Source organism: Rhinolophus hipposideros, assembly GCF_964194185.1.
Source record: "Rhinolophus hipposideros genome assembly, chromosome: 23".
Taxonomy (NCBI): Eukaryota; Metazoa; Chordata; class Mammalia; order Chiroptera; family Rhinolophidae; genus Rhinolophus; species Rhinolophus hipposideros.
Genome location: NC_138069.1, coordinates 26,296,043 through 26,311,921, shown reverse-complemented (window position 1 = coordinate 26,311,921; position 15,879 = coordinate 26,296,043). Strand labels below are relative to the sequence as shown.

The 15,879-nt window shown below is 48.3% G+C and overlaps 1 protein-coding gene across 2 annotated transcripts in view; it reads right to left on the bottom strand.

The window, feature by feature from the left end:
• GALNT10 (polypeptide N-acetylgalactosaminyltransferase 10) overlaps positions 1–15,879 on the bottom strand; it is a 189,362-nt gene that overhangs the window by 27,654 nt on the left and 145,829 nt on the right. For both annotated transcript variants that reach the window (XM_081035187.1, XM_081035188.1), the window contains exons 5-7: positions 13,928–14,113; positions 10,362–10,545; positions 4,974–5,091 (exon numbers count right to left, since the gene is read on the bottom strand). In XM_081035187.1, coding sequence (XP_080891313.1) covers positions 4,974–5,091; positions 10,362–10,545; positions 13,928–14,113 — 488 coding nt within the window. The remainder of the gene's footprint in view (positions 1–4,973; positions 5,092–10,361; positions 10,546–13,927; positions 14,114–15,879) is intronic.

Here is a 15,879-nt window from a genome sequence, read left to right as displayed (position 1 = left end):
ATCTCTATCTCTCCAAGGGCGGTGTCCACACCTCTGCCTCCTGGAACCAGCCCGACAGAGGTGCACTCAGGGGACTCAGTCTCTCTCTAGACGCCCCTCGCCATAGGCCTGCCCTGTTGGGAATCTTAGCCCTAAACCTGCAAATGGCCCAAACTGTTGGGATATACATGTGAGGGAGTGGTTCTGGAGAGCTGAAAAACCATTTTTCCTTCTTAGTTAAAAACTAATCTAAAAAAAAAAAATAATAACCTTAATATTTTTTTTTTTGATTATAGAAGTGGCAGGTATTTATGATGAACACATTCAATGTTACAGAAAGCTATCAGTAGAAAGGCACAGCCACACATCATAGCCTAGCCAACCTTAAACATGCTCAGAACACTGACATTAGCCAGTAGATGGGCAAAATTACCTCCCACAAAGAACACACTGTAGAGAATCTGCTGTTTGCCCTCGTGATCGCATGGCTGCCTGGGAGCTGTGGCTCGCTGCCACTGCCCAGCGTTACAGGAGAGTACTGTGTGGTATATCACTGGCCCGGGAAAAGATCAACATTCAGAATCTGAAGTACAGTTTCCACTGAATGCTAATTGCTTTTGCACCATCTCAAAAGTCAAACCATTGTAAGTCACTGTCCGAATAATACTCCATTGTTGGGATGTGTTCTAACTTATCGATCCCCTAAGGACATACGTTTGGGTCATTTTCAATCTTTCCCTACTATAAATAACGCTTCAATAAATAGCTTCCACCTAAATCTTTGCTCATTTATGGGGCTGTCTCTTGGATAAACTCCTGGGCGTGGAACTTTTGGTCAAAGAATGTGCTTGCTGTGAAATGTAACAGATTTTGCCAAACTTCTATTAACAAAAGAGATATCCCCTTCCATTGCCCAGAGCGCATATCTTTCTTATGCCAGCTCCGCCATGACCTGTAGATACTTCCTCTCTCTTGGATCTCAGAGTTGAAGATATCCTAACCTGGCCTCCTGGGGACACTGTGCAGTCCCCTTTCTGCTCCCTCCCCATGCCACCTCTAAACTACTCTTGGCTCTTTGCAAGTCAAAGGGCTTTCGCCATAGCCTTTTATTTGATCCTATCGCATGGGGTATGAAGGAAAAATACATCAACACCATCTAGGATGTGAGGGCCTAAGAGCTCAAGCGATTGGTCCAGGGTCCCCAGATGGATGGAGAGCAGAGAGAAGCCAGTGCCCTGCCTTCTCACCAAGTATCTTTCCCAACATACGACCAGTACCCAAAGATGGTGATGGAAGTCTGGGAAGAGCATGGTGAAGGAAGTTTTATCAGACAGGAATTAATGTTACTAACAGTTATTTAAAATGTCTATTATGGGCCAGACACGGGGGGGTATGGAACAAGACCCACTCCCTGCCTCTAGGGAGCTCAGGGTCCAGTGGGAAAGACAGGCCAACCCTTGGGTCACGTCAATACGAGGTATTTGAAACCATCCTGGCAGTGATGCTGGGATAGCCCCTAATCAGCACAGGGAGCAGAAGTAAGGCTGAGAGGATACCACTTACATGAACTGAGCCCAGAAGAATGAATGCGGGTTGGCCAGACTAAGGAGAGGCATCCAAAGACGGCCTAGCATGGGAGCCTGGGGCCTTATGAGCAGATGTGTATGGACAGGCAAAGTGGACATTTGTGGTTTGTCCTGCCCCATATCCATTCCCCCTTCTGGATATAGTGCCTAGACTTTCCTTTGGGGAAGTAGCCCATGCCCATGTCCCTGGTTCTAGGATGGGCATGTGACTGCAGCTGACCAATGACAATGTTGCTCAGGGATGGGCAAGGGACCAGCCAAATGAGACTCAACTTGGGGACTTCTACAGGAATGATGGGGGAGAGAAACTCTCTTTCTAATGGACTACTGGGTATTTCTGCAGAGAGAAAGCCTGCCTGAGCAGGAGGCCAACCCACATGAAAGCACAGACTGAGAGAGGTGGAGAATGGATGAAATGGGTTAGTCACTGGATCCAGCCAGGCCTGGAGGGCCTACCCTGGAATTTCAGTTGTGTGGGCCAATTAATTTTGATTTTTCGCTTCAATCAGGTTGACTAGGATTTTGGTCACCTGTAACCAAGAGTCTAGACTAACGCAATGGGGTAAGAGGACAAGGGGGAGGGCAGAGACGAGAAGGTGTCAGCTCCGGGAGGTAGGTGCAGGCCAGGTATGGAGTTTAAACACAGAACTGGGGAGACTCTAATCGGCAAGCAGGAGAACTCTGGTAGTGACTGCCTTTTGGAACAAAATCTGTGCTGGCTAAAAGAGAGAGCATGAGACAGAGGGAAAAAAGAGTCAATAACTATTCCAGAAATTTCAGAATCTTTAGGACATCTTTTCTGGGGTTTTCTCATCTAGGATAGATGGCCTAGTCTGGAACTGAAGCCAAATTATTAATCCATTGGTCCTGGCGGCACATATCAATTTATCTTAATTTCTGAAAATACACAGCCTTTCAGACCAGTCTCTTTTCTCTGTCACCAAGAAGAAAAGGGATCTTAGCAGAGATAAATCAGAGGGAATGTGGCCCTTTGTAAATGCCCCACTCTGCCTGAAACAGAACACCTGGCATTTCAGGGAGGTGTCACCGGCACATGAATGGGCTATCCTGTACCCCTCAGCACTGTGGCAGGCTGTCCAGGAAAGCCTGGGAGACAATGCACTGGCAGATGGGCTGTCACGGGTTCTGGGAACTCACGCTCTCAAAGCCAGGAGAGAGAAAGCTAAGGGAGAAAAGTCTCCCTTCCAGACTCAGAGCCTCCTCATTACACTGCCTCCTTTCCCCTCGAGAGTGAAGGATATAATTGGATCAGATGGAAACAGGAGCCATCCTCCTTCTCCCTCCCAGATGAGAGATTTCTAAGATGGCTTCATTACCAGGTCTTTTGTAAATAAGCTGTGTGGACAAAAATGCTATTTGTAGTGCCGTAATTGCCTGATGAGCACCATTAGATGGGTCTTTGAAATACACAGAATGAAATCATTTTGGGTTTAGGAATTCCTTTGTGCAACTCTTTCTCCATTCACTATTCTCCTCAAAGCGAGCTTCTGAAGGTGGGCTTCTCGTTCAAGGAGGCTGGTTCAGGCCAGTGACACACTTGTTCTGATTAATCAACCAACAAATATTTATTAAGTGTCTTCTCTGGGTCAGACAGTCCTTCTGGTACTTATGATATAGCAGTAAGTAAAACACACAAAGATCCCTACCTTACTGAAGTTTACATTCTGGTGAGAACTCAGAACACAGATGTGCCCATTTCTGGGAACAAACTTGGCAAGAAATGTTGTAAATCAAGTTTGTTTAATTGATGATTGAGGAATTGTAAAGTAAAAACTCTTCTGATTCCTTGTGTGTGATTTCAGTGTACCCCAAAAGATGTGACATTTGGAAAACAAGATTGCATGGACTAGGGATGCTAAATAAATGACACATATGCCATCCCTTGCCAAACCTGCACCCATGGCAGACATCACTAATCAACCACCACTCTTTTTGTGATAAGCTTGGATGCAGCCTCAGAATACACATCAACACAGAACTGGGGCAGCCTCTACCAAAGGATCAGAGTTGGCTGGGAGAGGAACTCTATTTGCAATTTCTGACTTAGATTGTTATTAAATTCACTTCACTGAGAGGTTGTAGAATATTCCAATAAATTAAGAATAACACCAGGAAGAGATAAATACTGAGAAGATAAGGTGGGAGATGGCAGCCACTTTCTCAGGCTAGTTTTCCTCTCAAGTGCTCTTCTCTCACATCCCTACTGAGGCCTATAAAACATGGTGAGTCAGAGCATGGGCTTTGCAGTCAGGCAGACCTGGGTTCAGGGCCTGGTTCTGTTCATTCTAACTGTGTGGGACCTTGGTTGGAGTCCCACCTCTCTCCCTGGGAAATGGGTATAATGATGATCCCACCCTCCTAGAGTTCTTGTGAAGATTAAATAAGCCAACTTGTGTTTGGCACCGGGTCCTGCTGGCTCTGCTCGGGGCTGAAATCCAGCTGTGCCACACCAGAGTGGATGTACAGTTGTTTGCAGCTGGCATCCGCTCTGACTGGTTGGTGCTTATGTCATCAGAGTTGTTAAATGTTCTGACTATCACTCCTGGACATTACTATTAGTTTTATCTAGGGGTCCGGTCCCCTTATGGGAGACAACTTCAGAACTCTGGAGGTCAAACAGACACAGAACACTTTTCAAACGAAAATAATGTTTCAATAGAATTCTGGGTGGTTATTTTCTTGCTAATCAAAAAGTCATGTTCCTCAGTTCTGAACTGCTCAACCAGTGTTATAGAGAATGACAGTGATGATATTGGTAATAAAAATCTTTTAAGATATTTATTATGGACCACCCAACAAGCATGGTCTCATTTAATCCTCTCTATAACCCCATGAGGATTGAAGTATCACTAAATCCATTCTATGGAAGAAGAAACTGAGTCTCAGCGAGGTAAAGATTCCTTGTCCGAGATCATGCAGCTGGTAGGAAGTGGCAGAGCTAGGATATGACTTCGGCAATCTGACCCCAGCACTGAAGTCTTCATTGCCGTGTGTGTCAATGGTCCTCTGCGTTAAAAGCTGATGCCTGACTCAGAGGTGTATTCACAGGGGTTGGCCCAGTAATAGTGCTGCTGGCCATCCCCTGTTGGGGTAGGTGGGTGGGTGGGTGGATACACCTCATCAGAGGTTCTGGGGACGTGACAAGCAAACCCTGGCCGACCAGAAGGGCCCAGGACAGGCTAACCTTCCCCTCAGAGGGACCTGTTCTTCATCTGAGATCAACACAGAACCCCATAAATAAAGGGAGAACATGACGTTTTTGCCTTAGGAGCACAGGGGCTGCAGAACCCTGAGGCCTCCAGTCTTTCCAGGCTCAGAAAGACACTAGGCAGGCAGCTTGCCAAGACAGATGCCAAGGAGAAGTAGGCTTCTGGAGAACTGGCTCACCTTGAATGAGATTTCGTACTGCTCCCCTCCCCAGATTTCCAGGCCTGGGTCATACCCGCCCAGCTCCCAGAACCACTTCCGATCCACAGCAAACAGTCCACCAGCCATCACGGGAGACCTGTCAGAGAAGAAGAGCGTGGTGTAAAGGCGTGGCCCTCACGGCCACATGCTCCCCGTGCAGTCTGATGCTGCTCTTCCGCCGGGATGACACAACCCACATGTCCAGTAGGGAACCCAAGGCCCTTCTGAGTGAGGGTGCAGGATTTCTTCTTCCTTGTCTCCACACCCATTCATAAAAGCTACATTTTAACCAAATGGACTCAAAGTTCCTTTTCACGGTTAACACCAAAGAATACTTGTGAAATGAAATCACAGTACTTTTTCCCTGTGGGGCTGATAGCTGTGTCCTATATATGTATCTTCAGTGCTTCCACTAGTTAAATGGCTCTAATCAGGTCTTTCCAAGACTGTCTATCCTGTAGAAATGTCTTAGAGAGATGAAAAAACATTCAGCTTTCTGGGCCTTACCCTAGAACCATGAAACAATCTCCAGGAGACGGAGCCGAGGAACCTGTGTTTTCAGACTCGCTCCTTGGAGGGTTTGTACTCAGTGAGCACAGACATTTGTCTGCTGAGAGTTTACGGAAGACGCAGTCTGATCTTTCAGTTAAACGGGTAAGAGTAACTCCACTCACTCATTCTCTCATTAGTGTAGTCACTGAGTGCCAGCTGGGAAGCAGATGCTGGGAGAACGTGGAGGTAAACCAGAGTTGGACTGGGACTTCAGGAGATACCAGCGTGGTGGGGCGGCCACCGCAAGACAGAAGGATCCAGAGACAGCTGGGTGTACTAAGGGCCAACAGCACTGTAAGAGTGTGAAAGGAGAGAGTGTCTGCCGCCCGGTTTGGGGGATGAAGAGGGAGTGTGGGTGAGGAGGGAGGGAGGGTGGGGCGAAAGTCAAGGAAGGGTGTTCAGAGGGCTTGGCATTCGAGGTGCGTTTGGACAAGAGGGCACTGGTAGGGAAGGCACCCAGAGGAGAAAACAACAAGAGGGAAGACACAGAGATGATACATTATGGGGTGTCACGGGGAATAGGAAGTCAGCATGCCAAGCCCGAGGGGGACGCCTGCTGGGACCTGCCCGAATCCCTCAGGGCCCTTCACCCAGGGCCGGCACCTAAAAGGGGCCACTGGTGGTTACTGTGTGAAAATCTCTCAGAGTGGCCATTTCCTTGTCCAGCTCCACTGGAAAACTCCAAGCCTTCAAATCAAAACACATTCTAGGAGCAACCTCCACATTCTCTCCCGGCTTCGGGAACTGCGAGCTCCTGGGAGCATGGATCCCAAGCTTCCTGTGGCAGCTGAGCCCTGACAGCACGAGGGACTCCTTTACAAGGGGATGCCCGTGACCACCCTGTTTCCCCGAAAATAAGACCTAGCCGGACCATCAACTCTAACACGTCTTTTGGAGCAAAATGAATATAAAACCCGGTCTTATTTTACTATAAAAGACCAGGTCTTATCTAATATAAGACTGGGTCTTATATTCATTTTTGCTCCAAAAGATGCATTAGAGCTGATGGTCTGGCTAGGTCTTATTTTCGGGGAAACACGGTATCTACTGAGGGCACGAATACGCCAGGTTCTGCACTGAACTAATTCATTAATAAAATGACTTCACTCCTCACGCTGACCTCACGAAGCTGGCCTCAGGATCACCACCCCACGTTACGCATGTAGAAGCCAGAGTACCCCCAGGTGGCCCACTCAAGGCTTCACAGCTGCTAAGCAGGATTTGACTCTCTAACCAGTGCCACAGCCTCCACTCCTCCTCTCAGGAAGGAACAATCGAGCAGTAGGTAGCGAGTGAAGAGGATAGGGGATCAGCAATGGCGAAACCCTCACTGGGCCTCGGCTCTCCTTCCCCTGTGGTGTGACCTAAGCAAAGGATTTAACCACCGAGCCCTGTGCTGCCCACTATGGCAGCCACTGGCCACGTGTGGCGACTGAACACTGGAAACGTGGCTATTCTGGATTGAGACGTCTGGGAAGTGTAAGATACACATAGGATTTCTGAGATTTAGTGTGACATCAAGAATAGGAAAGATCTCATCAATAATTTCAAAGTGTTGGTTACATGCTAACATGAGACTATCTTAGAAATACTGGGTTAAGCATAGTATACTAATAAAACGAATTTTACCTGCTTCTCTTTACCTTTTTTTTAAACGTGGCTATGAGAAAATTTAAAATTACGGATGTGGCTCATATTATGTTCCTGCTGGAGGGTGCTGATTTCACATCTTTGGGCTTGTTTTCTGTCTATACAACTGACGTATACGTAGGTATACTTCCTAGTTCACCTTGCTAGTATATTTCTGGACCCAGGATTGTAAGAAATGAAGGTGTCATTAGGATCAATGCGCCTTCGTCTTCCGAAGGCTGTGGGGCTTGGGTTTTCTGGCTGGAGCCTTAAATATACTGTTTGGAGGGGCAGAGTGTTTCGGACTTGGTGCTTCATGAGAAATCAAACCCAAGACTCGGCACATGAAAATCAGCCTGGGCAGGGGCTGAGGAGCTGCCTTCTTAGGAGCTACCTCACAACAGGGAGGCTGTTAGCCTGAAGGTATTTTGGAAGCTTGAGGCTTTGCCTCCAGAGGGAGGCCTGTCCTGTAGCTGGGTCTGTTTCCTACTGTGTTCAGCGATAATAGTAACAACAAGTTTGAGTGTCTAGTGTGTGCCACTCACTATACTGACATTATCCCCGGCTCTCACAAAGCGCTATTACTAGCCCCATTTCAATGGAGGAATTTGAAATTCAGAAACGCTATATACTCTGCTTAAGGGCATGCAGTTGGTAAGTGGATGAGCTGCGATTCAAACTGGGGTCTACCACAAAGCCCGAGTCTTTCAAATATCATTCCGCCACGCTGTGCCTGCAGATTGCCCGCTCACTGGCACTGTGGGGAGGTGTGCAGAAAAGGACCAGGATTTCTCAAGTGGCCTCTCCCCTGGGTTTTGTCCAAGTACAATACAGAAGAGAGACTTCTGGAAGGAATCAAAGGACACAAAAGAAGGAGAGCCCCTGAGGAAACATCTGGCCCAGTGCTGCCAAACTTGCCACCCATCAGCATCACTGGGGAGCTTTAAAAAACAATGATGTCCCGATCCTACTCCCAGACTCTGGTGTAATTGGTCTGGAGGGTGTCCTGGATAAAGGATTTTTTTTTTTTTAAATAAACTCCCTGAATGATGCCATTGGGCAGCCAGCATTGAGAGCCACTGTCAGGGTCCAGCCAACGCCCTAACATCCAGATGAGGACCCAGACTGAGGCCCTGGGGAAACTGGCTGGGCCTCTGCTACTGACCAAATGCATGTCTCAACTTACCCTCATCCTGAAATGAGGACGATGAAAGGGCCAAGACCCACACTTATGCACCTTTCAAATCTCAGAGCCTATGAGTCAGCTCATGACAAAGGGTCAAACCATAAAGGGGTTCTGGTTACCCTGAACATTCCTTTTTCTGGAGCAGCCCAGCTTCTGCTACATGTCATCTTGGGCAAGTGTCATTTCCTCTCTGACCTGGACCAGGAAGGGTTCTAATTAGTTGTGTTTGACCACGTTGAGGATACAGCTCAAGAGGGGAACACAAATGTCTGACCTGCTAAAGGGGCACTGGGGCCCGCTCGCGCCCTCCACTCTCAGCTCAGGCTGCTCCATCACCCGGCCACCGTCCATTTCCTCAAAGGCCACCTCCTCCTACCTCACAGCCTTTGCTGGGGCCCACAACAGTAGGGGGGTTCCCTTCAGGAATCTTGGGTATGCACTGTGCCCGTGAAGATGGCTGAGCTGCCAACAGCCCACTTTCTCAGGTGGGGAGAGTGGGGCACAGAGAAGTGGGGTTCACTGGGGACCAAACTGCAGTTAGGCGGGGCGGCAGACAGATTAATGACCCCCAATTAATTGACCCCCAGAAGTCAATGTCCTCAATTCCTGGAACCTGTGAATATGTTACCTTACACAGCAAAGGGACTCCACAAGCACGATTAAGTTAAGGATCTTGGGGTGGGGAGTTACTCTGGTGGGCCCGATGTAATGATTAGGGTCCTTATAAGTGAAAGAAAGAGGCAGGAGCGTCCGAGTCAGGGGAGGAGATGTGACAATGCGAGCAGAGGACAGGGAGAGGGAGAGATGGGGGAGGGCTGGGGAAAGGGAGAGAGAGACAGGGAAAGGGGGGAAATCTGGGGAACATGGAGCTGCAATGCTGCTTGCTGGCTTTGAAGCTGGAGGAAGGGGCTGAGAGCCAAAGAATGTGAGCAGCCTCCAGGAGCTGGAAAAAGCAGGGAAACGGATTCTCCTTTGGAGCATCGGGAGGGAATGCAGCCCTGCTGACACTGATGTTAGCCCAAGATTCGTGTCAGACTTCTGAGCTCCGGAACCTTAAGAGAATTAGTTTATGTTGTTTTAAGAAGCCAGTAAGTTTGTGCTAACTTATGGCTGCAGCCATACTTAACATACTTAACCTGGACTTTGGCTTTGCACCCAAAGATCTTCTTGACATCTCCAGCAGGAGCCAGTGCAGGGATGGCGGGCCCACGGTGCAAGAAAAGACCCTTTCCAGCTTGGAGTACAGAGAAGGACAGGGCTGTTTCTGGCTCAGCCACTCGCTCACTGGGTACCCTGGGGGGGACCCTGCCCCTCCTGGTCCTGATGCCTCAATCTCCTCACCTGTAAGGGACTAGAGTCCATCCCTGTAGCTTCCCTCCAGCTTTCACATTCTAGCATGCTACGAGTCCAGTCCACAACCCCCAAACTTCCACCGTGGGACAAGCTGTTATTTCCCTAACACCTCCGAAAGGGTGTGACAGAGTGATGGGAAAACTGGCTTCTGAGGCAGACGGACCTGCATGGACACTCAGCCTTTGCCACTTCACACTTGCTGTGTGACCTGGGCAAGTTGCGTAACCTCTTGGGGCTGTGGTGTCTGCACTGGAAAACCTGGATAATACCTTTAATAGCTGCCGTGGGGCTTAAGAAGGATGAGAGAGTAAGATGCCTGGCACAGTGCCTGGCGTGAGCAAGTGCTCAGGAGGTGGTGGGAAGGGTGGTGACGGTGGTGATGACCCCTGGGGCCAGGCTTCGGGGCAAGAGCATGAGCAGCTCCCTTCACCCTCGGCTGGCACTCCTGGCAAACAGTGCAGAGAGGACAAGGAACAGGTGACCAGCTGGGTGGTCCACGAGCTGGGAGGGGCTGTGCTTCTGGTTGGGGACATCTGCCCTGGCCCCTATGTATCGGACTTTTGTGGGAGGTGGTGTCCCCGAGTGGTGCGTGTTGGGCAGGGGTTGCTGGGTCACCACTGGGACCAGCCTGAGTCGCTCAGACTTACTCAAATGGGTCGCTGGGGTCAGCTTTCTGCAGCTCTGGAGGGATTGGGATTCTCTTGTAGTACATCTCCCAGTCAAAGGCACCCCGCATGGCGTCCCCGGCCTGGGGCTCGTAGCGAAAGTCGTCGTGGTCAATCACGTCAATCATCGGGCACACGATGGTCTTCCGGTTCCGAGCGATGCGGTCTGAGGAAGCCGAGAGATGCCCATTAGGGAGCAGGATGGGGAGCAGCTAACTGCACGACCCTGTTCTGCAGCTTACTCGCACTTTTAACGCGTTCCCTGGTGATTTCTCTGAACACTTGAGTTTGAGAATCCTGGAGAGGAAGGGAGGGCGCAGGCTTTAGGCCAGGGGCTCCCGCCCAGTCCTGGTTACTACGATCAGGGATGTGTGTGTGTGTGCGTGAGTGCGTGTGTCTGTGTGTGTGCACGCGTGTCCCTGGGCCAGCTACACAGCTGATGTCTCCAAGCCCCAGTGTTCTCCTCTGGGGGTGCCAGCAAGCTGCTGGGGCAGGCGAGCGGCAACTGGGCTGTGCGGGGTTGCCCGGTGGCTTTGGGCCAGGAATCAAGATCAAGGCTTGGAATGGGGAGCCTGGTAGGTCTACAGCGACCTAGAGCCCAAGCGTCATCAAGCTACCACACATTTTTCTCTCAGGAGAGAAAGCAGCATTTTTGCCTTTTTCTAAACTGCAAGACGTGATCCATAGGTGGGTCATGAAATTGACTTTATGTGTGTGTGTGAGTAATGAACTGAAAAAGAATACTAAATATCAAGGTACATTCCAGGTGATAAGTACTGTGTCAGGAAACTTGTTTCAGTCATACTGTATGTGTGTGTGTGTTTCAGTCATACTGTATGTGTGTGTGTGTTTCAGTCATACTGTATGTGTGTGTGTGTTTCAGTCATACTGTATGAGTGTGTGTGTGTTTGCACACTGGATGGAGATGTCCAATGTATTTCTAGCTGTGGTACATGGTCAAAAAAGTTTCAGAAATGCTATCATCAGTGTGTCCCCAAGTACGGACGCAGACGCAGGGCCACCAGTGCCAGATGCTCACAGGGTGTGTTTAAACGCCCCCCAGGCCGCCCCTGCCCCCCTGCCCCAGGCCCCCTGAATCAGAAACTTCTCCAGGGAAAGACCCAGAGGAAAGCTTCCCTTCCTAATTATTCATGGCCATTCCAGGGATGTCGCTTCCAGGGAGGGTTTGTGCTGAGGACACAGTGCTCTGCTGGACACAGCGCTAATTGTGAGAGGTCTGAGGGCAAGAGGGCATCAGAGAGGCAGCATCAGGTGCTGTGCTCACTTGGGGACAGAATGCCCGGTTTGAACCCTGGTTTTGTCACCTACTAGCAGTATAACCTTGGAAAAGGTTATCTGATGCCGCTGAGCCTTGGTTTCCTTGCTGACAAAAGGGAGGAAGACAGCATCTATCTCATGGGGTCTTTGAAGGCCACATGTGCTGAGGGGGCGCAGATGCTTAACATGTGATCAGCACTCCTGGCATTCTGGGACCAGGATTGCTGAGAGGCTCGGAAGCAAGAGTTAGAAGGCTGAGCGTCTCCCTCATTCTCTCTGCCCCTCAGTTGTCTCATTTGCAATATGTGGGTAATAATGCCTGGTCTCCCTGTTCCACCACGTAACCATCAAATTCAAATGAGGATGCAGACTAGCGGAGCCATGACGATGATGATGATGATGATGATGATGATGATGATGATGATGGGGGAGGAAATGATGATCAACAGTGGCTTTCCTTTAGAGGGCTGAATCCTTCTCAGGCTCAGCAATGGCTCCTCTCCAAAGAAGGCAGAGTGAGCTGTGCTCAGAGGTGTTAATGGCTTCAGAGACAAAGCCATGACGTGCTCTCTGCTGATCATATCAGCAGGGCAGACTTTTAAATCTACAGCACTGGTTCACATTTCTATTGGAAAAAGAGGAAAAAAGAGGGGGAATGCCTCTTCCACGTATGTCTGCAAGTTATGAAAATTACTCTCAGACATTTCCACAGAAACAGAATTAAGGACTATGGAGACGCCCCGCTCAACTTCCTGGTCTCCCCACCCCCTCCATTCTCTCTGTTTCTCACTGACCGACCCAACAAATGGGTTGTTCCTTCAGGATCATAAATTAGGTGTTTTATGGTGAGGCTTTTTTCTTTTTTGTTCTTTTTCAGTAACAAGAGGCAGATGCAGACCTCTTGGTTTAATTAAGTAAACAGTTTACCAGAAAACCTGGGTTATATCCTTGTTCTAACCCAGTGGGATTCTGGACCCTGGGGTTCGGAAGCACGTGATCTAATACTCAAGTTCCATGCTGATCTGTGCTGGAGCACACATTTGCTGGGTTGTCCCATTTAACTGTGTGGATGCTGCCTCCGTTCTCACCCCTGAATGGTGGCTTAACCAGTGCTCCTCAAAGTGTGGTCCCTGGACCAGGAGCTGGTGAGAAATGCAGCTTCTTGGGCCCCACTCCGGAACTCCTGACTCAGAAGCTCTGGGGTGGGGCCCAGCACTTTGCCTTTTAACAAGTCTTTCAGGTGATTCTGCTGCACGCTCAGGTTTGCCTGAAACTGCAGTCCTCTTTGCTCCCTAAGCTGCCTGTTATGGAGAGCATAGCCATCCATTTCTGAGGGGTTCGCTTTTCCCTTGGGATTAGTAAGTCTTCCCTACTCTGCCTCCATCCCTGTTCCTTGCCTGATTCACAGTCTCAATGGGACATTTTCTCTTCAGTGTCCCCCTGTCAGCACCGGCTCACCACCTTCATCAAAGCTGAACCCCTCAGGGTTCAGGCCTGTTTCACCAACCAGCCAAGAGGCACCTTGCTGCTCAGTATCCAGTCCTCACGTCTCCCATCCGTCCTCAAGGCTAAGGTAGGCGACGCCTGCATTATGCTGCTCTCTGTCTCTAGCCCTTCCCTGAGAGCTGTTAGAAACTCTCTGAAGAGGAAATGAATTTAGGGAAGCAATAAGGAATCATGAAGGAGGATAGACGCTGGAGCCAGACAGAGGGTGACTTTGATGCTTATGGCTCAGGCGAACAAGTGAGTCACTCAGTATCTCTGAACTTCAGTTGCTTCGACTATACAAAGGGGATACTTTCGACCTGGCATGGTGTGTGAGGATTAGAGATAACGTTACACGGTGCCTGGCTCACTGTAGCCATGCAGGGCATGGTAACTGTCCTAAGTTGACATGATAATGGCCCCCCACAACTTGGCTCTTAACAGTAGGACAGCCTTGGCTTGCTTTCCAAGAAATCTTGAAGTAATCTGCGGGAAGCAATCATGTCACTAGACACTTGTGTGCCGTATGACTTTGGGCAGGTCACTTCCCTTTTCCCCTTTCCAGCTTCCTTCTCTGTAAAATGAAGGGATGAGGCTGAATGGATTTTCAAGGTCTCTGAGCTTGAAACTTCCTGAACTTCCGAATCCCTCGAGGCACACGGCACTGTGCTGGGTGATCTCTAGCAGGCAAGGGACCCTTTGTGGGTGACTCCCGGCAGAACGCTGGGTCCAGTGGCAGCTGGCTCATCCTGGGCCACATCCCTCACTTTGGGAGGGTCGCTTACCGAGCAAAGGGGGGAGCCAGTTGACATTGGCTTCACAGTGTGAGTCCAAGAATGTGATGACATCCCCAGTTGCCGCAGAGGCTCCCAGCATTCGGGTCCTTATCAGCCCTTCCCGTTTCTTGGTTCGGAGAATCCTCACGCTGGGGAAATGGGCCATGTAGTCTTCAAGGGGCTTCTTCAGGTGCTCTGTGAGGGAGACAGAAGAGGACAGACGGACAGATGGGTCAGAATAGCTGCTTGTGACCCGCCCTTCCGTGTACAGTGCACTTTATGGTTTAGGCACAGCTTTCCACTGCCTCACTGGACCTTTCAGAGAGGGCCAAGAAGGGCAGGGATCACCACCTGCATGCTGGAAATGGGTAAAGTGAAGTTCAAACAGGTCCAGTGATAGTGCTAGACCTGGAATACAGAGAACCTCTGCGGGCTGCCGTGGTTTATACCTGGCTGGGACTCTTTCCCTTATTTTCTGGTAATAATACTCAAGATTTTTCTGTGGGGAAACGATCCCTCTCTTCAGTCCATCAGACTTGGGTGGGGCCGGTCCCAATCCCGGGTTCCTAGAGGGAGGAGCATATGGCTTGGCTCTGACCAACCAGGGCATTCCACTCCCTTGGCCATAGTGATTGGTTCAGGGGATGGCCATGTGACCTGATTTGTCCAAATAATAAATTCTGAGGGTTTTTTCAGAACTATTGAAAAAACAAGGTCCTTTCTTTCTGCCAGTTAGTCATCTGGTTGGCCATAAGTCTGGAGCTGCTGGTGACGTTGTTGGCAAAATGAAGTGAAGAAGTGGGGGGATCCGCTGAGACTGAAGCTAATATGTAAAAAGAGAGTCAAGAGATGGCGAGAGACATTACAGATATTACCCTGAATGTAATGATTCTTCAGCTCCCCTCGTGCCTGATGCAGATAGATTTCTAGATGTTCTTATTACAAGTGACAATAAATTCCTCTTTTGGCTTATTCTAATGTCAGCTGCATTTCTGCTCCACGCCTGGAAAAGTTCTTCTGAACAAATTTCAAAGATGTCTCTTTCCACTATAATGCTGCTGTCTCTTAATTTTAATCAGGGTTTGGGCCTTTTATGAAAACTCTAGTATGGTTACAAAAAAACCCTATTAGTATACATCATACTTAATAATGAAATATTGAATGCTTTACTCGTATGATCAGGAGAAAGGTCGTATGCTTTCTTATCACTTCCTTTCAATATTATACTAGAATTCCTAGCTAGTGCAACTGGTAAGACAAAGAAATAAAAGGCATAAAGATTAGAAAGAGAGAGGCAGTAAGGTCTTTAATTATAGATGACATGACTGTTTACATAGAAAATCCTAAGAATCTACAAAGAAACTAGAACTAATAGGTAGACTTAACATAGTTTCAGGGTACAGGTCAACATTTTAAAATCAATTGTATTTCTATTTACTAGCAAATAAAAACAACAATTGGAAAATGCAATTAAAATGGTAAAAAAAAATACGACTTACAATTTAACAAAAGAAGTGCAAATTGCATACTTTGAAAACTACAAAACATTGTTGAAAGGAATTAAAGACTAAAATAAATGGACAAATAGTCCGTGTTCTTGGATTGGACAACTTAATATTGTTGAGATGGTAATACCTCCCATGTTGATCTCCAGACTCAACGTGATTAAAATCACAGCTGACTTCTTTGCAGAAATTGACAATTGATAGTTGATCCTAAAATTTATGGAAATGCAAGGGATGAGGGGATCCAGAGCAGCTACAAAATCTTTTGATTACTTACACATTGAGATGAACATTGAGAGCAACACTATTCACAATAGCCAAATGGTGGAAATAAGCCATTTCTAACATCTCATGAATGTATAAACAAATATGGAATATATTCATACTCAGCCATAAAAAGGGATGAAGAACTGATACATGCTACACTATGAATGAATTTTGAAACATTATACTAAG